This window comes from Xenopus laevis, chromosome 2S, assembly GCF_017654675.1.
Source record: "Xenopus laevis strain J_2021 chromosome 2S, Xenopus_laevis_v10.1, whole genome shotgun sequence".
Lineage (NCBI taxonomy): Eukaryota > Metazoa > Chordata > Amphibia > Anura > Pipidae > Xenopus > Xenopus laevis.
This window is the reverse complement of record NC_054374.1, coordinates 77,177,101-77,204,373: the sequence shown is the minus strand read 5'-3', so window position 1 is coordinate 77,204,373 and position 27,273 is coordinate 77,177,101. Positions and strand designations below refer to the sequence as shown.

General features: G+C 36.0%; 1 protein-coding gene across 1 annotated transcript in view; it reads right to left on the bottom strand.

Moving 5' to 3' along the window:
• The window catches only part of grik3.S (glutamate receptor, ionotropic, kainate 3 homeolog S), a 228,697-nt gene that overhangs the window by 72,621 nt on the left and 128,803 nt on the right, over positions 1-27,273 (bottom strand). The window contains exons 6-8 of the mRNA XM_041584018.1: positions 20,747-20,914; positions 19,022-19,165; positions 7,389-7,496 (exon numbers count right to left, since the gene is read on the bottom strand). Of these exons, the coding sequence (XP_041439952.1) occupies positions 7,389-7,496; positions 19,022-19,165; positions 20,747-20,914 (420 nt within the window). The remainder of the gene's footprint in view (positions 1-7,388; positions 7,497-19,021; positions 19,166-20,746; positions 20,915-27,273) is intronic.

Here is a 27,273-nt window from a genome sequence, read left to right as displayed (position 1 = left end):
TAGGCTACTGCCATATTGGTGATTATATACTGTCATGGCCCTTGCTCCTATGTAGTACATTGCTTGCCCACCAATGCCCAACTCATATATCCTAGGCATATAGGCACTTTCATTCAGCTTACTTTATTTCTTTGTCTGCTGATTATTTTCAATATGCCTAAGTGGTCATATCTGCTATAAATATTCAGTAAGCTTATTATTTTATTTTATATCAGTACCATTATGCACCAGTGCTCTAAGACAATAATTATTATAAGTAAAAAAACATAGAGAAATTTTGCCTGGTTAGTGCCTATTACAACATATACATAGCTTCAGAAAAGAAGGAGGAAGGCCTTATGAAAGAGTTTTTACCAAATCGTTACCTTCTATTTCTGCCTCAGTACTGCTAGTCAAAGTACATTTTTAAAACTGAATAAACTACTTACTACCATGTTACTCAGCATTAATAACTCAAACTCCTACTTGACAGAGAACAAAGATTTAGAAACCCTAAGAATTATCTGACACTTTATAAGCAATTATATAACAAAAGACTTGCTGAATGTTGCAGTTCTATACAGAATAAAATGTATGGCCAAATGAAAGCCTACACATTATGTTAAATTAAATCTATTGATTATCCAGCATTTTAACAGCACTAGTATCTCAAAAGTGATGTATTAATCAATGCAGATAACATCTCTGAGATTGTTCCTCCCATTTGCTTTTGTGGTTGCCTCTACAAGGCCACTTAAACAGCAAAATGCTGAGTATCCCTATGCTGTCTAAATCACAAGTTGAATAAATGTGTAAGTGCAAGAATCTTTGTGTTATTTTATTGGCATATTTTCTTTATGCTTGATGATAAACACACATTTTTCATTAGCGTTAGCACTATTCTCCAAAGGATAAGGGGTTAAAGTTGGAAATGTAAAAGTGAATTATATGGGTTATAATGCCCTGATAACTCTTAATAATCCTAGTGATGGAAAAAGAAAGCAATGCCTAGATAGTGGTTGGGGAAAATATTGATTCTCCTGGAAAACTTTCTGTCCTTAGAGGCACCACTTTTAGCAATGGCATACAGTAGCTTTGGGGGGCCCAGGCCCAACTGCAAATGCCTACACTCTAAGCTGGCTTTGTAAATGAGCCTTTACTCTTTATACACCTGCCTAATATACTCATACACTATAGAATATTCCATAATATATGGCTAATGAATCACCTCCTCCTAAATATAATATTGTGACTTCGAATATGCTTAATGTGTATTTCACGGCAGAGTGGGCTCTATCTCTTATATTAAACTGTACTAAGCAGAAATGTACATCTGAAACAAATATTCCCAAAACTCTTTTTGTTCTCTATCTTTACTACAGCATCGGTGGAATCTTCAGCTGCAAATCATCTGATGCAGTTTATCTCGTTAGGTGTGAGAAAGGTCCCAGCAGAAGCCTCTATGCAGGAGAAACAGGGAAGACCAGAGAAGAACAGCTGAACTGACACAGATTCAAAATAAATAGCTGAAAATCTAATGCACCATAGAGGCCTTATTTCTTTTAATACAAATTACATGGTTTAAAGTGTCAATAGAAAATGTTTAAATATAAACTGGAGAGCATAAATTGTTAGAATCCTTAAAAAAAACATTATGTAGTTGTTTATAAACGGAGCACGGCAAAAGAGAATTTATATACGGTAAATTATTGCATTTGCACATATATCCTAATTAAAGCACATAGTACCATTTACAGTATGTAGAACAATAACACACAACAGATACTAGTGTGCACACACTAACATGCTAACAGGTGTGCAGAATAGCGCACATTCTTACTACTGGAACAGAGAAAAGTGAAAAGTTCTTTACTTCCCCATGTGCCGAGTGCCCATGCAGGGACCAATGTGGTGCATCAGCAGATGAAATTTTGAAACCTGCTCAATAATCTCATATCCAAAGTGAGTGTAGATATTGGTTGGAATCTTTGGTCATTACATAGGTACTGAAAACTATACAAATATGTTTGGTGTAATTTTATTGGTACTTGTATGGTCAGCTTCTGAGACACTGCAGATGACAGTTTTACCAACACACACAATGAAAGTTCAAGATCATCAGTACCTTACTCTTTCGACAATGGCACATAGGGTGATTCCAAGAGTTTTGGTGCCTATGATTGTTAATCAATACATTTGAATGTGAACTTCATGAAAGAGCCCAGTGCACTTTAATGAAACTTTAATACACAAAAATGCTGACTGATGCCATGGGGGCAAAACACTCAAATTAAATCACCCTTGTGCCATTGCTCTTAAGCAACGTCTTCTACTATAAAAAAAAAAACCCCATAGTAGATAATACAGCTTGTAATGTGCTCCCATTAGATAATTTTAGAGATACTGCACATTTTGCCAAAACGGCCACATCAAAAATCAACGCATCTTTCTTTATTTTTGTATTTAATAAATGAAAAGGCTTTGACACAGTTGAATTTCAATTTTTTCCATTCTACACGGCTGCAGCAGTTTTCCTGCGCCTAGCTGGTGATAATCTCTGCATTATGCCTGTAAAAGTTATGGATTGAATCATATTGGGGTTCCATGTGTTGCTGGATTCAAATTTAAAAAGCATAAATTGCATGTATATAATTTTTTAGGGCTTTGCATATACATTTATCTATACTACACCATGGGCTTGATTACTAATTAGTTTTGTTTCCCCTTTGTAATCTTTTTCTTTATTATTTTCCATCCATCACCATTTATAGTTGATATAGTCAATCAGTGGCAGAACTCTACATTTCTAGATGATAAAACAGGATTTATGATGGTTGTATTGCACTTGACTGTTATTTTTGCACTTTAACCAAAGGACTGAGCAAATATATATTCATATATATGGCATTATACGTCTTCACAAATGTGTTTTACTTTACCAAGAGCAAGCAGTTAGGCTGTCTGTAACATAAACAGGTATTTCACTATTCAAAATGGCCTTTCCTGATTGGCCAAAATTGAAACCATGATTTATGATGCTATAAACAAGAAGGGTATCAGTGACAGCTACCCTAATATGGTGAGGACCTTAGGGATGTCTTTTGCAGAAGGCTTAGCCATGCATGCAAAATCAGGAAACAAGCTGCCTTTCTCTCTTTTCTTTTGTCCCTACAGATACAACACATTTCATTAAAGGCTGGCAGCATCACGCAAATCAATCTTAGCTGACTTCTTGCCTCAATGCCGGAGGAGAGCAAAGAATCCAGTAGACAAGGAGCATCATGGGAGATCACACTCTTCAGGGTAATAGACTGCTCTGACGTGAGCATTCAATAAATTAGGCATCTAGATTCTAGGATACTTCTATTGTTTTATCAATTTCAGATTTCGTTTAGAAAAAAACACATGCTTACATACACTAACACCAATATATTTACAGAGAAATAGAGAGATAGACAGTAAAAGAAAGAAAATAATGGGATAATGGGATAACGTAAATGATTTTATTCTAATCATTTTTGGTGTTTGAAAAGGATACCTGGTGTGTACATAACATATTCATTGACCTACAGGGCTGATTCTTGAACTGAGTTAGAGGAAGGCATATAATTACAGGTGTTTAAGATATTTTTGGTTTCTAAACTGAAAAAAACCCATAAGGATCATATTTTATAAATGTTGTTTCTGGAAATATGCAGTTTATTATGTGTTTCTCTCTTCCGATAGTATTAGTGCCTTTAAAAAGCAAAACATCTTGTTTATGAGTGTTTATCATCCATCTGTTTTTCCTTAATTAACAGATTGTAAAGAAGGAGGCTATAGCATATAAAGTTCGCAAAATATTTATTTACTGCATATTTATATTTATCCAAACAAGCTAGAACTAGCTTGCCGTGATAACTATTTTGCATTGATTTCAAGTAATGAGCACCGTTAGCAGTCATAATTGCTCTATTTCATTCTATGTAAAGTCTTGACAAGCTTTATGACGGTTTCGACAAATATGTATAAAGTATATAGGGCAGACATGTCCTGTGTCTTTAACAACATCCAATTGTGTCAGATTGCACGAAGGATTTACCATGTTGTTTATAAATTCACTGGACAGGAACAAAGTGCTTATAGTCCACATCAACGTTTAACATAGAGTTTCCTGCATGAATTGATTTTATCTTTTCAGCCTTTTCGTATGCATACTACACTTTATTGCCTCATTTTTACTGTCCATTCTTGTACTCTTCCTTTTCACATTTTAATGGATCTATCTTTCTGCAATACTCTGATAAATGTATATTATTAAATATATTTAGGCGGTTGTAATTTTGTTTGGCCAGTACCAGAGCAGCTGCACAATTAGTTACTGTACGCTACAAAAAATCTTTTAAGTGCCTCTTGTCCCCAAAACTTGTTCATTTTGCACATATACTGTATTTACTGCAATTGTATAAGACGTAGTCCTTCTGCTAATACCTCCTCCCACTGGTATTTGTCCCCTTTGCAGAAGGCTGTTTGGTCACTCTGGGGGGAACTGGAGGTCCTTTGCTTTTTATTTTCTTCTTGACAGAAGTTAGGCCTTTTCTCTCAGTAATGTTCCTCTTCTCCCAGCATTTAATCAGATCACAACACACATTTGTGACATCACTACAACCCAGAAGCGCCATGGACAAGCTTAATAAGTTTTTAAACCCAGGTGTCTGTGATAATAATTTGCTACCTCCTCTGGCTTTACAGTCTCACCTCCAAATTTGTTCAGGCCAGGTACTAATAATCCTGCTATAAAGGGTTTAGATAAATTAGATATGCTCTTCCTTTTCACCATCACTGGATCATGTTGAGGGAGAGGAAGTGTATGGATCATCAAACTCTTTTACTGTGGTCTAGCCTCCAGAAATCCTAAATTAAGTTCATGAGAATGAGTTCCTGCCCCAGTCTCATCCTCCAATGTACAGTATGAGCTCCTGGTTCTATGTACTTATATTTCTTGCAATCTGCCTTATGACTTATTCCTTCCTGCTGTTTGGCCAACCACTGACCAGTTACTTGGATTTGCCTCTCCATGGGCGACTTCTGTTGTGGCTCTGATTTAATTTGGTTACTTCATATATTGTCTCTAATTCTCATCAAACCACTAACATGAATTGTGCTCCTGTGCTGGCCACAGTGCTCAACGTGACCATACTGTGAGCCAGACTGACCAGACCAAGGATGACTTTGAATAGCTTGAATATATTGCAATATATGGACAAATAATCTCTGTTTTATTTAAAGGGGTTGAATTTTCTTAGTAGTTTAAGGCAGAAAATGTCCTTAATATATTGATAAAGAATTTAGTGAATCTTTAGTGCATCTTGGTCTTTTGTCTTTGTTTATTGTGAGCCCATATGACTCAAACAGCATCTATGCTGATGTTTGCTAAACACTGTGTAGCTTGCCATTTTATTATGGCATTAAAAATCTAATCCCATTTAGTTATCTGGTCTTTCCCCAAATCCTGTCCTAGAAAACACAAACCCTGTAAAATGTAACTGCCTTCATAGTATCCCTACATACCCCTAGTTGAATTTGGAGTTAAAATCCATAGCTAAGCATAAGAGTTCACATGTTTAGATAATTATTGGTGATGTAAACCCATGTTTTTTATACTGACTGTGATCTGTACATAATGTTTTCAATGTTAGCTACTTATTTAGAGATGAACACATTCATTTATCCAAATAAATAGTTGTTTATGATATATACCTAAAAAGTGTTTTATTGTGAAAGATGAGCATTTTTATTCAACCTAATAAATAACAGTTCATGTCTTACACATATGTCCTTAATATATTTTATTGCAAATTGCTTCATCCAAATTAATAGTGCTTTATGACATAATGATATAACATGTTTCACTACATTTCACAACCACTAGCCATGGTAATAATTTGTGCCTTGATTTAATACAATATTCAGAATTGCATGGTCATCTATTTTGGTTAACGTACTTAAATATACGCATAACCGTTAAATGAAATGTCATTGTTGTTTAAAAAAATAAATAAAAAAATCTCAAATAAAAATAACAAATGTATTTGTTACAAAAAGTTTAATCTCTGGTCTGTACCCTAAGATTAGCCGCAGAACAGAACGTTCAATTGAAAATGCTTGTGCACACCAGATGACGAGAAGTGCACTAGATAAAATCATGCTTTATTCTATTAAATCATAATGCCTTTAAAATAAAAATATAATATAAAATAATATATAATAAATAATATTTGAATAAAATATAGAATTACCCTTGTGGTCGTCCGGGGAGCAAAAACAATTTTGATTTTACTGGTTCTGCAGTGTAAAGCCTTCTGAAAACAGAAGGTATTTGCATGCCTTATGCTACACACATAGCACTGCCTTCATACCAAAAATAAGACTTTAACTCTCACATAAGGCATTATGGGCGGAGGGAATTTATAGCACAGATACAGCCTAATAGTTCTGAGCCATAGATATTAGACATAGAATATGGCTTCTAAGTAAGTAAATAGTTCAGAGACATAGATATTAGACATAGATATTAGATATAGAACATGGCTTCTAGTAAGTGGGACTTGGAGAGTAGTGAAGCAGAGAAACCAACCTTGTTAGTGTGAGACTGGCTATAAGGAGCCAAAAAACCTAGAATACCTTCTGTTTTCAGAAGGCTTCACACTGCATGTCTTGCATTGTGAAGTGCTCAATCTCACCCAAACCAGGTTGGTTTCTCTGATTTTACTGGTTGGAAGTCTTGAAAGTTACAGGTTCAGGGCTTGTGATCCGGATCAGAATAAACATCCAGTGTGTGGATAATGCTTTTTGTATTTCAAATGTGGTTGCCCATCACAGATTGACCTGAGGTTTATACAATGGGGTTATTTGCATGGTAGGGTGAGTTGTTTTGTATATGAACACAAGTAAATTGTGACGTTCACTTTGAGATCTAGGTATTTACACCCAGGCTATTAAGGATGTCTAGTTCGTTTAATTAATATATTGCTACAGTATTTGTTAGATCAAGAATAGAGGTAACAATATAAAATAAAATTCAGTTTAATTTATTTTCTAGTCATTACTACATATAAAGAAGGAGAAAGATATCCAGCGCATGGTTTGCCTTTGAAAATAATTACTACAAAAAAATGAATTGTTAGTACCACACTTTGGTCAACTACATAGCAGTGGAACAAATGGATTGCACATACTACATATGTTTTTAAACTCAAAAAGCAAATGAACTTTGATTTGCCTAGCCAAACTCAAATGTTATCCTGATCACATGAACGTGCCTTTTTTAACCTTAAATATTTCGTAATATTCAGAATATTAACATGCTCTTGTTAATGTGGAACACTTACTTTTTGTATTTTATTATTTAATATAATAGATACAGGTACCTTTTCCAGGCCATCTTCCTTCAAGCTGATAATATCCAGATCAAATTCTGTTCTAAGACCACTGGTTTTATTGAAAACGATTCGTCCGGTCAGCCCTTCCCACTGGGCCTGCAGATAAAGTAGGGCATTTATGAAAATTACTAAGACTCATAAATCATCACTTTCTACACTAGCACAATGCTTCTTTTTAATTACTTTTTCCATGGTAATTTTTTTTCTCTTTCAAACATACAGATCCCAAAAGGCATTTGTTAATTAATAATCACCTCATTATTGCATGATTTGTAATATTTGGCTTGTAATTTCAATACATTTTAATGTAAAACTTGCAGTTGTAACAATAGCAAACATTTATCTTAATATCTGACAATGTAGATGGTGATTGTTTTTTTTCCTTAACAAATGAAGCCTTTCTCTTGCCTTGGGCTACAAACAATAGTGGTTATACAGTTACTTTTAATCTACATTACTATCACTCAGCCCACATAGTGGTTGCATAGGTTCAAGAAGGGATGCATTTTTTCCCACAGCTGAATAAGATCGTCTGCGCATTCCATATACACTGAATGTGTAAAAAAATGAAAACACAATTAATCCCCTCATGCTTTAATTGATTAATATATAACTGTCATTGATTTAACTAGGTCATGTAGAAGACAATGCAGAGAAGTAAAAAAACAAATTCACAACTTAATTAATCAAGCGAGAATCTTGACTTCATTTAGGAGCAATTAGAAAAAAGAAATTCTTAAACTGGAATGGGGGGATATTGAGAAATATTTAATTTATTAATATGAATTAATATTAATATTGTGAAATAAATAAGGAATGTAAATTGGATCAACAAGGTTTTAATATGATACTACACATACTTATCAATTGTGCATCAAGCAGAATCCACACCTGGACTATACAGCCAATGCATTGACCAATTGACCAACCTTTTTCAAATTTCAGTAATGAAAAGCATCAGGAATAATGTGGCTGAAGAGGGTGCTTGGCTACACAGACATTTTCTGATCCAAGAGCCAGAAGCCTCTAGTTTTCTCAACAATTTTATATACCGGTATGTTTTTTATTTTAAGTCTTTATCACTATCCCCCCCCTTCCCTGACTGGTGACCTCAGCAGAAATAACTACTAGTGATGGGCGAATTAGCGGCGTTTTTTGCGAAACGGCGCCAGCGTCTCGTTTTTTATGCCGGCGTCTGTTTTTTTGACGCCCATCTTTGACACTGACGCCCGTTTTTTATGCCGGCATCTGCTTTTTTGGACGCTGACGACAATTTTTTTTTGACGCCTGCGAACTTTCGCCAGCGAATTTTCGCGCCCGTTTCGCGAATTTATTCGCCGGCAAATTCGTGCCTGGTGAATACATTTGCCCATAGTGGGCGCCCCTAGGCCCGCTGTCGTTCGTTGCCCCTGTCCCCTCCCCTTTATTTGTGCAAATTTTCATCATCTGGACTGGAGCAATGGGGATTGTCGCATGGGAAATTTAAAAAATTATTGTACCCAGTGTTTTTGAACCAATGTGAGTGTGGTTGAGTAGCATGCCACTCCCCTAAAATCCTGCCACCCTAGGCCCAGGCCTAGTTGGCTTTTCCACAAATCCGGGCCTGATCAAAATATTTGCGGTGCCAATGATAATAAAAGGACGGTCGATCAATAGTGAGCATTAGATATGCATTAAAGAATGTGAAATGAATAAATTGCTTCCTAAATTTTTGCCATGTTCCATTAAAAGGAAAAAATATCAACTTTCCATGAAAAAGATTTGACACAGACACAATTGGACAAAAGACATACAATTCTAATAATTATAAAAAACCTGTAAGAATAAAGAGATTAAAATTAATTTGATGGCCCAGTATCAGTGGGTGACACAGGAATTACTAGACCATTGTAGGTATGAGAAACGTGTTTATGCTAGTGCTTCTTTCAATATACAATGAAAACAATAAACGGTAAAATAAACTCTACATTTTAATTTTAATGTATGTTGTCAATTTTCTTTTAATTGTCTACTGATGCTTAACAGCCCTTCATGCCAACATCCCATAGAGGAGAAAGTCAAAGAGGTAATAAATGACTTGTTTTTAAAGTGGTGTTTAATACTGTGAGCAAGGCCCATGAAGTACTATTATATACAGCATATATGGATGTTTCATTTGGAATGTTCTTGAATGTCATTTTAATTCGCAATAACAAATGAAATGTTCAGTGGTTATTTTTTTTTTCTAAAAAGTGAGCCAAAAGATTGCAATGCTTTCCATTAGCATATTTCAGTAAATGCCAGTTCAAGCAGACATTATTTCTGTAAACTGTACATGTGATGGCATTTTGCTGTTCAATTTAATGGTTCCTAAAGGGGACGGATGCAGATTTATGTAAAGCCTGCTTTTACCTCCTTAAACTAGTGCTTAAAATTAAATCAATAAATACATGAATTAGAAATTTTTAAGCCATATGCCACTTTTCAGTGAGTGACCAAAGGATTATGGAAATGGCAACTTTTGCCTTTCATTTCTCCATAGTGGGAGATGTATGCACCAGAGAATATACAGGAAATACGTTTTCTTTTTTCAGAGAATCTTGAGGCTGGGACCAGGAAACTGGGACTGTTTGGGAAAAAATGGGCGAATTTATTCGGTAGGTGCGAATTTGCGTCAAATTTGCGCGATTCGCCACCATCGAATAAATTTGCGAAACGCCGGCGGAAAAATTTGCAAAATGCCCGCGAAAATTCACTGGCGTCGAAAAAAAAGGGAGACGTCAAAAACAAGACGCCGGCGCCATTTCGTGAATTTTTCGCCGTTTCGTGAATTTCCCTGGAAATTCACGAATTTTTCGGGGAAGAAAAACGGCGCAAAATCGCCCATCACTAGTCATTGGTTATAATGCTTTATACTGCTTCATTATATTAATTTAAAAGCATGCTTGCATATAAAGCAATCCTTTCCTGATAAACACAGTTTTAATTCATCTGGTTGCTTGTAGAAACACAGATTAAATGTTGTGGTTGCTTGAATAAAACTATTGCGTTCACTCTTATTGAAAGTGTCAGTTCATTATTGATGCAACTGGCAAGTGCACCATGCAACCAATAACTAGAGATGATCAAATTTGATGTGGTTTGTTCCCTCAATAATTGAGTTTACCAAGTGAAACATTCCCAAAAAAACATTTTTAATAGCATTTTGCTATTTTACAGACTAATTTAGGCTACATCTCTATATAAAATCAGTACTTTATGATTCATTTCCTCTTTCTTGTCTTTAAAAAGGTTAGTCATTTTCAAAGAGCACTCAATAGGCTTGATAATAGGAAAGGCTAGAAACTCTACCAATCACAGTTTCAGTACAGTGGTAAAAATAGATGTTACTAAGGTGCACAGCCAAATCTTCAGACATTCAGAAATATGACGATACAAAAATATATTGAAAACAAGTTAAAACTACACCTGGTCCCTCGTATAGACACAAAGGCCTCTCCCCCAATCCCTGCTGTTGGTGCACATGTATTTTTATAGATGGACATGTACGTAAACGGAAGAATCTCTAGGTCTGACATCATCCTTAACCTTTGTTTTTCACTTTTCATTGTTAAATAAATTACTTAAATTACTGCTACAGGTTAGTGCAGATTTTCCTCATCTTTAAAGGAACAGTAACACCAAAAATAAAAAGTGTTTGAAAGGAATGAAAATACTGTACTGATGTGCTGCACTGGTACAACTGGAATGTTTGATTCAGGAACTCTACTCTAGTTTATAGTGATGGGCGAATTTATTCGCCAGGCGCGAATTTGCGGCGAATTTGCGCGTTTCGCCGCCAGCAAATAAATTCGCTGCAAAAATTTGCCGGCGTCAAAAATTTTTTTTGAAAAACGGGCACCGGCGCCAAAAACGGGCGCCGGCGTCAAAAAAACAGGCGTCGGCGTCAAAAACGGGCGTCAAAAACGAGACGCCGGCGCCGTTTCGCGAATTTTTCACGGTTCGCGAATTTCGCAAATTTTTCAGCGAACCGAAACGGCGCAAATTCGCCCATCACTAATAGTTTATATAAACAAACAGCTGTGTTGCCATGGGGGCAGCCATTCAAAGCTGAAAAGGAAAAAAGGCACAGGATAAACAGCAGATAACAGATAAGCTCTGTAGACTTACAATGGAATTCTTTAGAACTTATCTGTTATCTACTGAGTATCCTGTGCTTGAATGGTTACCCCATGGCTATACAGCAGCTTGTTTATATAAACTATTGTTTTGTGTTTCTGAAGCAAACACACCACTTTTACCAGTCCAGGGCAACACTACCTTATATTGTCATTCCTTTAAAAAAATCTCCATTTTTTGGTGTTACTCTTTAAATAACAGCTGAAAGAATACCTTCTCTGATATTGTACAATAAATGCCCTACCTCTTACTGATTTTTTTTGGAGTCTAATGTTCTTTAAACATATACAAACAGTTACTGTGCACACAATCTGGGACTTATATTCTTTCATGAATAGCATTTATATTATATTAAATAGAGGTTAAACTTTTAACCCCCCCCTCAATGCACACCACCACCACTACATATTAAAAATTGCAATTTGTATGTTTAGCCAGTTGAACAAATTGTAAAAGCAAGGTCCTCAACAAGGTGTTCTCCCCTTAAATGTACTTTTAGCCACCAGTGGACATGTTTCTCCAAATGAAGCTCATTTACTGACTATAATTTATTTGCACTAACCACTTTTACTATTAAAGTACAATGTTCCAAAAATGGGAATTAGACAAAACAACCATTGCTGGACTAAAGGGGATAAAGATGGTCAATATAACAATGTATAGCAATTAAACTTTTATCAAGAATTCAAGTCTTTGCTCCCATGCTAGGAGTTGCACCTGCCACTATTAATTCAGATTCATCAAAATGAATGTAATTGCACAATAGAAGTGCAGAAATATTCAGAGTGTGGATTGTATCACTGGCAAGTGCCAGAGAAGCTTCTGGAAGACACCATGGACTGTCACTATATATTATACTGGTGGGGGCATTTTAGGCCTCTGTGTATTTGAAATGCCACAGAATATTTTAAATCAAAGCTGAAACCCAGTCCAGGGTGTCTTAGTGCCAAAAAGCATACTTGATAATGATTTAGCACAAGAAGCAGCATTTTGCAAAGCTGTATAACAGAATAAAGGGAATCGGTCTCAAAAACAAATCGATTTTGTAAATGTCAAAAAATTATTGGGCTTATTTATGGCTATGGAGAAATGTATCAATTAAATTTATCCATTTAGGACAGTTTATAGGGTCGGCGACCCCCGCTCCCAGGGCTGCTTCACACAGTGGAAAAAGACACTTCACACTTCAATATTAGAAAAACCGTCACACAAAGAAAATAGAAAGTCATTGGAAAAAGTAATTATTTCTGGTGATCTATCTGAAAACAACTAGTTGTTTGAAGGTGAACCACCCCTTTAAGTAATGAGGTTTGAACATTATAGATTTGAGCACTCAGATATTATCTGTTGGTTGTTGATTTATTCGTTGTGACTGTGTCAGAAAGCCAGTATATAAACTATAGATTGTACTTTATGGCTAAACAGCAACATAGTTACTAAGGAGGCTTTTATTAAAACTCAAATTTTCCCTTTATATTAATAACAAAAATTTGTCCAACTCCCAACCACAATCTCGCTTAATTTACTAACATTTCAGATCAAAAATTGTTGCACAAAATTGTGCAACAGGTTTTAGCTGGCGTGTTTTCAGGTTCAACGTTTTTGGAGTATAATATATCTCGAAAAAAAAAATTTCCCTCTAAAGTTTCAATTTTCTCCCCTTAATAACTTGACTAGAAAAAATTGAGGCTTAATAAATAGTAGTAATATATACAATAGAGCACCAGAGGTAATTTCAAAAACCACAGACATGTTTTTAAGAAATTGGCATCATGGGAGACTTTTTTTTCTATCCACTAAAGATGTGGAAAGGAGGTCCTCTAACACTGTAGAGCACATGTATAGCTGTACACTGAACAAAAAATGAACGTGATTTTGCCTTCCCAAAGCAAAACATGGCAGATTGGCTCAAAGGTCAACAAGACTTGAAAGTAAGAAAAAAATATGTTTTATTGGCAGCTAAAAAGCAAAAAAAAGGTACCACAAAAAAGGCCATTAACTCTTTTTAATTTGATACAAAAATGTTGCGCTACAAAAGTAAGACTGGAAAGAAAAAAGTTTCACATGAACAGATTTGCTCATCACTGCTCGTCTATTATCACAAAAATTGGATGCAGAATTACATTCGTCCACATTCTATTCACATAGGCACTCCTTGATAAGCATCTTGCTTATGCAAATTGTGGCAGATGCCACACTCTGACTCAAGGTGCACATCAAATGCATGTAAACATACATACCACATACTGTAGGTTTTGTTGACCCATTCAGATGCTATTTCTAGCTGCAATTTTGACGCACATTGCTTTAAATACAGGCACCACTTCATTCCTTATGTGTGAAAGAGATAACACTGATCAGCTGTCACGCAATATGCAGTTTGAAGCTGAAGTATTGAGAAGCTAGGAAGCTTCCAGGCATTTGCAAAGAATAAAGTCTAACAAATTATTTACACTCCTTTTTTTCCTACTATTTTTTTTCAACATTTTCCTGGCACGGAGTGTATTATATGAAGTATAATCGTGTGAGGTAGAGGAACATAAAAAAATAAAAATTGCTTTTAAAGACAGCTTGCACATATTTCAGAGACACGTTCATCAAGACTATTTTTGTGGAGAAAATTAGGATTTTTTTCCCCTGTATTTTAATTGACTGTGAAATGACACGCAGCTATATGGAATTATTTGAAGGCCTCTGCAACAGCCTGGTCAATTGGTAACTTTAAAATGGTCGATAAGAAAAATACTGTATGCTAAAAATTAGAGCCATTCAGAATGAGGATGTGTTTTACTAGATGTTAGGCAGCATGGGTTGATTAATAATGGCCATGCAGTTGCCATAGAGAGAGCTTCCATAATCAGACATCCACATATACTGTATAGTAAAAGATATAACATTTGGAATAGTTTGATCTGATAGACATTAACACCAAATAGTGCAACTGTTGCTAGCATACAAGAGGATTGACCTAAATTGTCAATTCTAATACACAAAACTGAGAATTCCTTCCTCCCCAAGTGGCAGAGAAGGGCTGGGTTGCATGTAATGTCTTTGCAAATAGTGAGAACACAAACCCAGAGGTACAGTACTCTAAATCTCTGTAAGTTTACTCTTGACATTGCTATTCCCTTTTAGCATTGTTGCAGCATAATCCTTTTAATACAGTATCTTGAACATTTGAGTATATCTTCTAAAACAGAGTGCTATACATTTCCCAGCAGAGCTTTTTTTTCAGAACTAGATATACATAACAAGTGGAACTAAATTTTATTTTAGAGAATATATTTTTGTGTTCCCCACACTAAATGGCCTATTTATTATGCTGTGTAAAAATGAAAAACAGTGTAAGACATTGTAACAAAGCTGTGTAAAGGAAAGCCCTGGAGCTATAAATGCAGGGGCTGCATGACAAGGGATCCGAATGACCAGCAGCCAGATTACACTGGTTTATGTTTAGAAATCGGCAGAATCAAATGTAGCTGTGTTTAGGTGAGAAACCATGAGTTAGACAGAGGAAAGCTTGGCTGGGGTGGAAAAAGAGAGGGATGTGATGTCAGGAGAAGAAGCAGTTCACCTCTTTATCATCTGAGCAGGTAGACACATCCCACTCACCCACCCAACCTTTTTTGCATATTTTGTGAGATATCAATAACCAAATGTGGGTGTTCTCCTGCATACACTGTTATATTGTGGTTTTTGGCACCGTTATACAGTATATACAGTATGTGAGTGTCTACACGGTATTATTCATGCTAAATGAATGTCGAATTCTTGATTCTTGATTTTCCCACCGCCATTGGGGTCAGGAAGGAATGTTTTCCCTCTTGAGGCATAATTGGCACTAGCTTCAGGCTGTTTTTTTTTTGCCTTCCTCTGGATCAAAACAGTGGATATATGATAATGTATTTCAAGTTTTATTTGTCACAGCAGAGGTAGGAGCTTGCCAGAGTACTGCACAGGTAAGTTTAGAAGAGGGAGAAAGGAGGTTCTCTCCTGTGACTGCACGATGGGTTGGTTGATACAGAGGCTACTACTGCTTGTTCTAGGTGACAGCCTGCTTGGATTTCTTATCACCGACACACTGCAGATTCAGGACCAACAGCAGGGCTGCTGAACTTCTCTCATGGTGGGAGATGCAACTTCTGCTGGTAGCAGATAATGGGGCCATACTCTTTGTAGGTAGATGCAGCCTAATACTCAGTGGTGGATATGATGACATAGTGCTGATCTCAAGTGAGGAGCGGCAGAGCATAGTAGTGAAGTCTCTTATGGAATTCTGGCTTTGAATATTGCCTTGGGGTGAGGCTGGCAAGGTCCTATTTATTTGATAAAATGTGAATAAATGCTGTTGCCATTTCACCCCATTTCTGGCTCCTGGTATGTAACAATGGAGTTCAGTGGGATGGCTGAACTCCAGATTTGCTGTCATTATTTCACATTGGTTAAGACCTTTAAAAGTAGGTTGCGGTAGAAGTTGCTCAAAGAAAATGCGTGTAAAGAAAATTACTAAATTTTTTACACAATGATGATGTGTGGGGAATTATTCAACTGTTTTGTTTATACCACATAATAAATCTGCCCCTACATGTGAGGAAACTGACATTTTTTAATATAAAAACTTGTTATATTTGTGTGACTACCCCTAGAGAACACAATTGCTTTATCAGTTGCTTTAAACTGAAAAATTTATAAGCAAATAAATATCTTTATATCTAAATACCCTATAGTTTGACCATTTGTGTTTTTTTACTTCCAACTATGAAATCCCAGCAGACCCCGGGATAACAGTAACAACCTCCAATGTTTTCTGTTGAATAAGTACTGCACTTGCATGATTGACAAATTCATTGTTTCTATGATCAAGTAATGTTAGTTTTTCTGCATGCCTACAGGGCAACCATCAGGGGGTACAAGGATACAATTCCCATAGCAGCAGCACAATGAAGTAAGACTGCAGTCCTTTTTATCTGTGAGCAAGGCATCAAACAGAGAAAAGCAGGATGCGCTACAAGAATTATTGGCGAATGTTTGCTTGTAAGCTGCTGACAAACTGACTAGAAACAGGCAATGAGAATTTAGACTTAGATTACTTAAAAGAGAAAAGTTTACTTTTTTCCCTTGTATATTGTATATCCTCTCCCCTTCAAAATTTAACTTGTTACTTATGTTTTACAAATAACCATACTGGCTATTATATTTTTTTATGTTTGAATGCCAGAATGCACAGTTTATAAGTTACTTACACAACAACCCTATTGATGCTGCTCTGACAGTGCGGTCATGCTAGTCAAGTCAAGAGAGTCAAGAGTGAGTTTATTGTTATTTCATCCATATACGTTTGTACAGTACACAGTGAAACGAAACAACGTTCCTCTAGGACCATGGTGCTACACACAACATAGATGTACCGGACAACAGACAAAAAGTGCAAGTGCAAAAATATGCAACTTCTGCAAGACAGGACAGAATAGTGCAGGGACAGGACAAGACAGTGCACACTCAGCAGATGTAATATGTTAAGTAAATAATGCTAAACGTCAGACATGATGGGTGTATCATTGTGACACGACAGTAGCAAGAACATGATAAAGAACATGACAAGTGCAGATGTGCTCATCCAGATAGGGGCCAGAGTGAGTGACTTGGGAACTGAACAACAACATACTGTATATTAGTTTAATCAGGGGTGGGACAGTGATGTTAGGGGGTGAAATTATAACACAGCAGCCTGTGTTTGGCTTGAGTCCTGTGTGGGATCTAGTATGTTTGTGGAGGAATGCAGCAGAACATACAGTACATCTTTGCAAATAGTATCCTAGCCAGAATCAAACGTATTTATTCACATTTATTATTAGTGATGAACATGTCCCGTTTTGCTTTGCCAAAAAATGTGCAAACTGCGAAAAAAATTTATGCGCAACAAATTTTTACGCAAATGTATTAAAAAGTCAATGGACATTTTTATTGTGGTGACTTTTTTGTCTTGGAAATTTTTTTGTCTTGGCAACTTATTTGTCCAAATGCATTAAAGTTAATGGGCGTTTTTTCTTATGGCGCTCGTCACTATTTATTATATATGCCCTGATTGAAATTGAAAAGGCTATTAGCAGTCATCTCAGAATTCACTGATGTTTATCAAAGCCTGTGACTCTCTTAAACAAATCTGGAAAAACAAATATCTTTTTCTAATTCCCTAGAAGTTTCATATTACCAGAACTGTCCACCCACCCAGATTTCCTGTGAGTAACATAAACTAGAATGGGGGGATATGGTTGGGGTTTCATTTTGAATGGCTAAGGTGTAGTGCGGTGTGGCTGTGTCATGCTGTTAGTTTGGCTATACCTCTACCAAAAATCAGAAATGAGAGGCTGATCAGGTCATGATCCTCCAGAATGACTTCTACTTTCCTCTTATTTTACTTTAGAGAGTACAATGTTGAGTCATATCTAGTATAGGTAAATCTAAAAACAACTGGACTTGCTGAGTAATTAATTTCATTGATTTCATTGATTACTCAGCAAGTCCAGTTGTTTTTAGATTTACCTATACTAGATATACCATGACCTGGATGAATGAAAATCTTCATAGTCAATGTTGAATCATGTGACACAATTTACATCACTAGGCAACGATTATAACTGATGATGCAAATAAGCCACAATTATATTGTGAATAAATTTCACCCTACAGTTAAATATAAGGTTATTATATGACCATATAAAGGCACGAGGCTGAAGACAGAGTGCTTTTTTATGTCTCACGGAACTCAGAGGTGATTTCTAATATCCACATATTTTCAACAGGATTATAATACAAAAATTTAGGTGAGTCCTATGATAGAAATTACATCACTAAGCACTGAGTATATTTGATGACACTAAGCACTAAGTTAGAAGGATATAATTTACAAGATATTCATGGCTCTTGTGTATTATAAGGATATAATCTATTGGCTATTGATGATTGTGTATTATAAAGGATTATACATACTAATAATGTCCAAGTATTTCATAACAATCCTCAACCTACAACCTTGTGCTTTTATATGATCAAAATTGCAGTAGGGGGGTCTTACAATTCCCTCAGACCAAAGCATGCCAATCATCCATTTTAAAATAGAAGCTTATAAAACATGCACAATTAAAACACACACAATTACATTTTCAGTGTTATCATCTCTGGCGCATCTTACAGCATTTGTAGTGTTGGGCTTGGTAATTAGCAATTAGAATTACCAATAAGCATGAAAACAGCAATTAACTTTTAATTGTTTTAATTGTAGCTTCAGCTCGAGGGCGGGTTACTTACAAATATCTTTTTTGTAAAAAAAATTGAGCTTAAAGAACACCATTTATGAAAACTGCTGGGAACCTTCTGGCTACCATAATTCAACATTTCTGAATGTACCCCATGTTTTTACAGTGTACATACATAGTTGGCCATTTACAAAACCATGGCCTTACCTCTTTAATGAAGTTCATGAAACGGCTACCAAACCTCCAGGCTTTGTGTCTGTGACATTGTAAAGAGTTGACTGTCATCTGTGGGGCCCTCTGGTAGCAAACAGACACAATATGAACTGCGTCATATGTCAGAGCAGCATCTGTCTAAAATAAAGGGGAATGGCATCAGGAATGAGATTTATCAAGATTGGAAAATATATTGTACAGGATTTGAAAATTCCAGTGCTAAAACAAAGAGGTAGTGACAGCTCTGTTATTAACACATATTTATATAGCACTAATATATTCTAAAGCAGTTTAGTCTAGAACAGGGGTTGAGTAATGAGTGAAATATTTTTCTGCGTTTTCTCTAGAAAAAAGGCCTTAGACTCTAATGGAGAGTAAAAAAATGTTGCATGGGTTGAAAAATTGTCACGTGGAGAAACACCCACTGACATCAATGCTTTTTAGCAATTCTTTTGCCATTTTAAGAATTTTTGATGAAGCAAAACAAAACAAGCAATTTAGCAATTGCGGAGTTCTGACGTCCTTCAATAACATTGTTCCTGCATTAATTCCTAATTAAAAATCACGTGCAGGGAGTAATAATTCAGACATTTTTTATTAGCAATGATAAACTGATAACCAAAACATTATTTTTGAGATTTTTAAAGGAACAATAACACCAAAAAATATGAAAATATCATGTAGTGTTGCCCTGCACTGGTAAAACTGATCTGTTTGCTTCAGAAATACTACTATAGTTCATATGAACAAGCTGCTGTTTAGCAATGGCGGAAACTGAAAAAGGCTTTACGGCACAGGTTAAATAATGGATAACAGATAGCACCATTATGTGCTACAGAGCTTATCTGCTGTGAACCCTGAGCCTTTTCTCCTTTGCATGGCTGCCCCCATTGCTACACAGCAGCTTATTTATATAAACAATAGACGTGTTTCTGAAGCAAACACATCTGTTGTTCGACTGCAGGGCAATACTGCATTATATTTTTATTACTTTAAAACGCTTTAATTTTTTGATTAGTGGGTAAACTCTATATAGAATACATATATACAGTCTACAAAAGAAACTATATTAATGCAAAAGAAAAAGGTATTCCTAGCCACATATATACAAACATACTGCATGTTGATATATTCAAAGCATATTCAAAGTCCCAGTTAACAGAAATATGTGACTGAATCACTCACTTTAAAAATATCTTAGTAATAATGTGTTGTGGTACAGGGATACATTTATAGGTCAGGTTTATTTTCTATCCATATACATCTTACATGCACAATTCATTCAAATACTGGAAAAATATGGGTTTATTGTAGAAATACAAAAAGAACTGTGACCCATCAATATCAAGGTTGACTTATTTCACACTAATAAACCTGTTTTTTTCCAAACACTGGAAAATAGATAAAGGAGGCTTTCCACAAGACTCATCTGCAACCTATAACATTATACTTTTCCATACAGCCAAGAGCTAACCAAATTTTATTTTAGATGTTCTCCCTGCCTACCAAAAGTTATACTATTGTGACAAAGGCATTGTTGAAAGTGTCTTTACCAATTATTCCATGATTATTTCATTGACATCAGGAAAGCATAAGAGCAGCACATGAGCAAAATATAAAAAGATTAGAGATTAGGCCTAGAAATATTGAAATGGCATACATATTATTGATGTCCACTAAAAGATTCTATAGAATTCTTTCCTTTTCTCTAGAACGTACCGTCATTATTCCATCCAGAATTCCAGACCCCGGTTTTGCTTGGTTTCGTTCCATTGACCACTTCTCAACAATGTTGTTGACATAAGGATTTTCCACATTTAGAATACGGAAACCAGTCAGATTTACTCCGGAATAGCGGTATGGCTCCATATCCAAAGCATAAAGGTCCTGATCAGTGAGAAATAATTTGAAAATGAGTCAAAATGTTTGCTATTTATATAAGTACAAATGTATAATAGAAGCTGTTCAAAGATCTGTTTTACTCATGACTGATGGAGAGGAAAACACAGGAATGTATTTCAGATGTTACCTACTGGCTATTTATATTTGTACATTCCAGTGTGTAAAGTGTGGTCTATGACTGTAGAGAATATAGTAAAATTATTAAGGCTTTATATCTTTTACATTTTTAAACCCTGGTTTACTTACATATAGGACCCTGTATGTCACAAAAAATACCTCAGCTGAATCTGGCCACAGAACCCTCAGCTAATTTGCATGACCTTGGCAAGAACTTGAGCTTACAAATTGACAGTCACCGTTAGTGGCTTCCGGTGAACTGAAATACAATGAAAAAAAATCTGTGGGAAATCACCAAGTATTTAACTAAATGTGGTGCCCAGTCAAGATATACCTCCTTTAAATTACCTTATCTACCGTTTCATAAATTCCGGTTCTGTGATTCACCTTATTGAGCATGTTGTTATTTTGATGGGCTGATCATTAAGCCAAGGCATTAAAGTGCATTATCCTTATGTAGCAATACTATTATTATTTGGTGTTAACCCACTTAAGGACCCCCTGCACCTTAGTGGCTAAAATGTAAAGGATGATTTGACTTGCCAGAGGAAGTCAAAACATAACTAAACCCATATTTCTCTGATTCAGACTAGAGCATCTTATTCTCACTTACCCTCACTGAGCTAAAATATTATTATTTACATTCACCATTAAAAAAAATCAGCCAAGTTGCCATTTGACACATTTATAAGTCATTTGCTTTCTTCGTAGATTCTCTCAAATGGTCTAGAGGTCATCAATAATAATACTAATTATGAATAGTTTTATTTTAGTCTTTCGTTAATCCATGCAGATATGAAATGTTCTTTGCAGACCTAAAGCAACATTTTAATGCATAACAAAGAAGAAAAGAAAACTAGATATTACTTATCTAGTCTGTTTTCATTTTAAGGCCATAAAAGCAAAGGTGCAATCAAGCAATGCATGTCTTGCCTGGCAGATAACCAGCTACTGTATATAGGATTGCCAGACAGAAAGTGGAAGGGTACAGCACAGAGATGAATCTTAATGCATCCTTTGGCTGAGATGGATGTCTGGCTATTGTGTTTAATCACACAAAGATCTGCTGTTTCAGGAAGCCAATGACTGTATGAGGGACAGGAAACCATTAACTCCTTCGAGACACAATTCTGTCACATATTTTTTGTCAATTTAATAATTTTGCCATTTTGAAATTGCATTTGTGGTTGTTGCCAGGGAATGGTTAATGTAATGCATCAAGGATAAATTCATATTTTTTACAAACAAGGTCCAAACTATGTAATGATTGTTTCAAGGAAAATCAACCTTGATCGTTAGAGGAGTTATTCACAAAGTGCAAATTGCTAAAAATGGAGCAAGCCATCATGTTTTCTGGACCCTTGCTCCCTACCCTATGTTTTTCCAAATTGCAGCAGGTATCCACTCTCCAACATTGAGGCCAAGAGTAATGACTGGCATTATTAGCTCCAACTCTAAGAAAATAAGCATGTCTTCAAAATGTATGGAAGAGACTTCAATTACTATTGAGTGCTGCAACTGCAAGACTTGTGTCTAAGTCATAGGATTGCATTGTTGATGGAAGTAGCACAGCAGCAAGTAACACACCAACAATTACTGTAGCTTGCCAATTTCCACCCACTGCAGTGTTAATGCCTCTATGGAGGAGCCTACTTGGGTCACATCAAATAACTTAGTTGCTTGTTTAGTTTTGATTTAAAGGGTGCTTCAGAAAATCTTTTTCTTTATTCTTATCTCAACCAGGGCTGGAACTAGGAGTATGCAGAAGAGGCACCTGCCTTGGGGTGCAACAATGTGAGGGCGCTGGGCAGGGACCTATTCAGAGGTCTTCTGCCTACCCCTAGTCTGGGTTTGCTCCCCTGCTGCTCTCACCTCAATCCTCTCTCTATCACTCCCCCCTACTACCCTCCCCTCCCTCCCTCCCCTACCCTTCCCCTTCGTTGGTCTCCCCTCCCTCCCATCTCTTCTATTTGCGTGCATGCAAGCACATACTCACACGGGGGGGGGGGGGACCAGAGTCATTTGAGTGCCCTCTCGGCTTGGCCAGGCTCTCGTCTCTATGTTTCAATGTTTGTGCACTTCTTCATGACACCCATGTAGTAGTGTTACAAAATAATGGTCAAATGCAGGTCATTGCTGAAAAAATTGAGGTGCTTTAATTGACACACAGAGGGGAAGCAGTAGGTAAAGGTTGTATGAACTGAATCCACTCAATTATTTCGCATGTACTAGTGTTGCATTCCCCTACATAACACTGTAAATGATTTCAGCTCATCATAAAGGCTTCATTTCCTTTTCTATTTTCACATTGCTTACAGGAATGTTATATTTTTTAAGTAGGAAGAATTGTCATTTAATCAATATAAATGTTTTTAGAATATAAGAGTTAGAGAATAAAGATTCTTCAATGACATTATGTTGCTTGAAATCACTTACGTAGACAAGGCTTTAAGACTGCAAATGTACTGTAATGAGGTCATGGCAACTGTGTGTGTTTATTCATTTAAATTATTTACCCACCAAAATTAAAATATACATTCGAGAAACTTTTCCTGCTTGGCACGTGCGGGGTTTGCAATACTAAAAAAAAACATATTCTAGCATTTTACAACAATTTATTGAGTGTCATCTGCAAGTGCTTGATTCAGTGAACTGTACACAACCTTGCTTTTTGGCAAAAAGTTGCCTTTTACTGAGCCAAATTTTGACACAAAGTAGTGAGTGTTGACTTGGGAGCATTTAGATGCTTTCAGTGTAGCATAATAGGCCAATTCATTAGGATCCCCAGGGCTTCGTACCGCTGAATCCTAACCACATGCAGTACAAGCCAGGAACACTGCCTCAAGGTACGCTGCATTAAACCGTCACCCTTGCAGCAAATCTGTCACTGTAGAGCTGGGAGCTAAAAGAGATGTATGATTTACTCATTTATTTTAAAAGGGCAGTAAATAGAAAAAAATCTGGATGAAGTACAGAAAGAAAATGCAAGACTGCAAGCCTGCCCTGAAATGTTCGGAGGTTATAACTGATAATCCATAATTGTAGGCCACAAATAAGTCTTTGCTAACATTTTTTTTCTTTTTGGTGTCAAAAGCCAGATCCAAAAAACAGGTTTTTTGAGATTTATTATTATTCTACATGTAAATACATGTAAATACATGTTGAAATAATGTAAAAAAACAATGGCAGATGGTCCCTTTCAGTTTAGGATTGTTTGAGGCTTTCGTCCGATAATCGAGTGTCAATTCAAAATAGATTCATGGAGAATTTTTATTAGTAAATAATGGGGATTCAAGTTTGGGAGTTTTGTTGATTTTTTTTTTTGCCAAACAGTGAGAAAAAGTCAGGTTTTAAAAAATGACCCCCTTATTGTCATTGTCACTTGAAATTACATTTGATAGCATGCGCCATATTTTTTTTTTCCATTGCATCACATTATGCAGTCATTCTCAGTGTTTTCTCATTTACTTCAGTTTATGCCCCAGTACATCTCACAATTTAAAGGAGAAGGAAAAATGTTTTACTTGGGAAACCAAAAGTTAGGCACCCCAAGTGATTGTATATAATTACCTGACACTCCTATCAGGAGAAAACTGCACAGGCCTGGGGCTATTCCAGCGAGCACCACGGAGTGATTGACTACCTGCATCTTCTTTCATCAAATTTTCCAGGGCAGACGCATGGGCAGTAGAACAAAATAGCCAGCATTTTTTTAAAGTTTGGCTTTTCACCCTACTGTGCATGCGCAGCCTGCAAGAAGAAAGAAGAAGCCAGAAGATGATGGCTTAGTGGTGCTCGCTGGAAGAACCCCGGGCCGGTGCTCCGATCAGCTTAAAATGGCCCTGGCCCAGGTTATTCCAGCGAGCACAACTAAGCGTTCGTCTTCCGGTGCCTAACTTTTGGCACCCCCAAGTGGTAAATGCCTTTCTTTCTCCTTTAAGTTCAATTCCAGTTGAGCGTATACTGGAAAATAGAGATCCTGGAAGAAACCCATACACAAAAAGGAAAAAAGAATATAAAAATGCCCCAAAGACAGAAGTCCTTTTGTTGTCTTTCCTTTTCATGTAAGAATATCAACTTTCGCCACTCAAGAAACCAACTGCATTTGGATTTATTCACACATTTCCTGTATAATGGGAAGTCTTTATCATCAACTGGACATTCCATTTCATCCTATGCATCAAGAATGTTGAAAAGACTAAAATCCAGTGAAGCTGGTATGTTGTCAGAATGCATTTTATGATAAAGGACTTGACCTAATACTGAAAAGATAAATATTCAAATAAGCTAAAATGTCTGCTCCCTAAAGTAACTGCACATTCAGAGAATGGCTACCACCAATTGGTTGGCTGTTTCTTCTTTGATTAATACTTTTAGATGACTGATGTAGTGTTACCTGAGAACTTAGGGTTGCAAAAAAATTAGTTTTAAAGAAGGTTTATGTCCATTACCATTATTGGCTGTTTTACTGCAGATAAGTATAATTTATAGTACTATAGCCATCTTAGAAATAAGTGTGGCAAAAGCCCAGAGTGTGAGTTTTACTTATCTATTCCAATTGGTTACTTTACTGGCTTATGACCTTAATTAGGTGGCATTGGGGTATTCACATTGCTTAAAATCCATTATTTAATGTTACTTTAAAAATGTTGCTGCTGTAATAATGTATGCAGTTAATATATATATATATATATATATATATATATATATATATATATATATATATATATATATATATATATATATATTTATATATATATATATATATATATATTTATTAAAGGTGTTTACAATGCTGAATTTTATAAAATACGTATTTAGTGACGAGAGGCTGCGGATTATCTAGAAAAACCATTAATGAAAACTATATGTGGAGCCACATTTCACTTGGCAGCTATAGAATCTGACATCTACAAGTTGTTGATTCATTGAAGTGAACCTTGTATTTGGCAACCAATTGTATTTTACTGAGGCAAACACTGATACAAAGTACTAAGTGTTGACTTGGGAGCATTTTGATGCTTTTAGTATAACCTAATAGGCCAATTCATTAGAATCCCAAGGGCCTCTTATTGCTGAATCCTAACCACATGCAGTACAAGCTAGGAACACTGCCTGAAGCAACTCTGTATTAAATAATCAGCCGTGCAATATATCTGTCACTGCAGACCAAGGGAGTTAAAAGAGATTTCTGATTTACTCATTTATTACAAATCCCTTTTGTTTCCCCACCTTCGGGCATTCCTACAAATAAGATGCATAGCTCCTAATTAAAATAACATCCTCAAGCTGAGTGAAACAGATAGGTATAACATTAATTACATTGGCGGATTGGCCTGAATAAAATAAACTTCTATTGATTCCGTTTTCCTTAAATGTAGCTTTTTCCTTTTAAATAAACAAAAGTTCAAGTCCATGTAATTATTTGGTTTGGTAAACAGATTTTTGATACCTAAAGAACAGCAAGCAAACACAAGTTACACACTACTTAGCTAACACATGACTATTGCTCGTCTTCATTGACCTCTTTTACATTTGGTCTTTTAGGATAAGAGGTACAGTATTGTAAAGTGACCGAATAAATAAAATAAATGAAACACAGGAAAAAGATTCAACATAATTTATTAGTGAGATGTTACTAAACCTTGTAATATATTGAGACATAATAAACTTGATTCATTTTACGCTTACATGCCTGTGATGATTTTCCACTAAAAACATACTCCCTGTGTCACAGCAATTTATAAACAAAAGACAAGTCTCAGCTGTCTAAAACATAAAAGATACAGAGGGGTGCCATCATTGTTCTGAGAAAGCTTCATAAACCAACATGTTTCCTTGATGCTACCAACTTCATTGGGGTTTCTTCTGTGGTAGTCATTAGCACTCATGCAATGCACCAGTTTATGAAGCCTTCTCACCTTACTTGACCAAAAATTGCTATAGTAATACACAAGGACCTGCTTTTGTGAGAGGACCGGATGTGGATTAAATTACATATTGTGAATGCAATTTTACTTAAGCAAAACTCAATAGCTTTGTGTCCCTTGTGTATATTTTATGTTTCAGATCATAGGACACATCCTGCACCCACATAATTTGGGGAGGCGACTTGGATAATAACTGTCATTGAGAGTAAAGTATGAGAGGCAGGGTGAAGTTATTAGTACTGGCCTAGCCACACATCTGTGAGCCTGAATGTAATCTTTAGAAAATGGCTTGATACC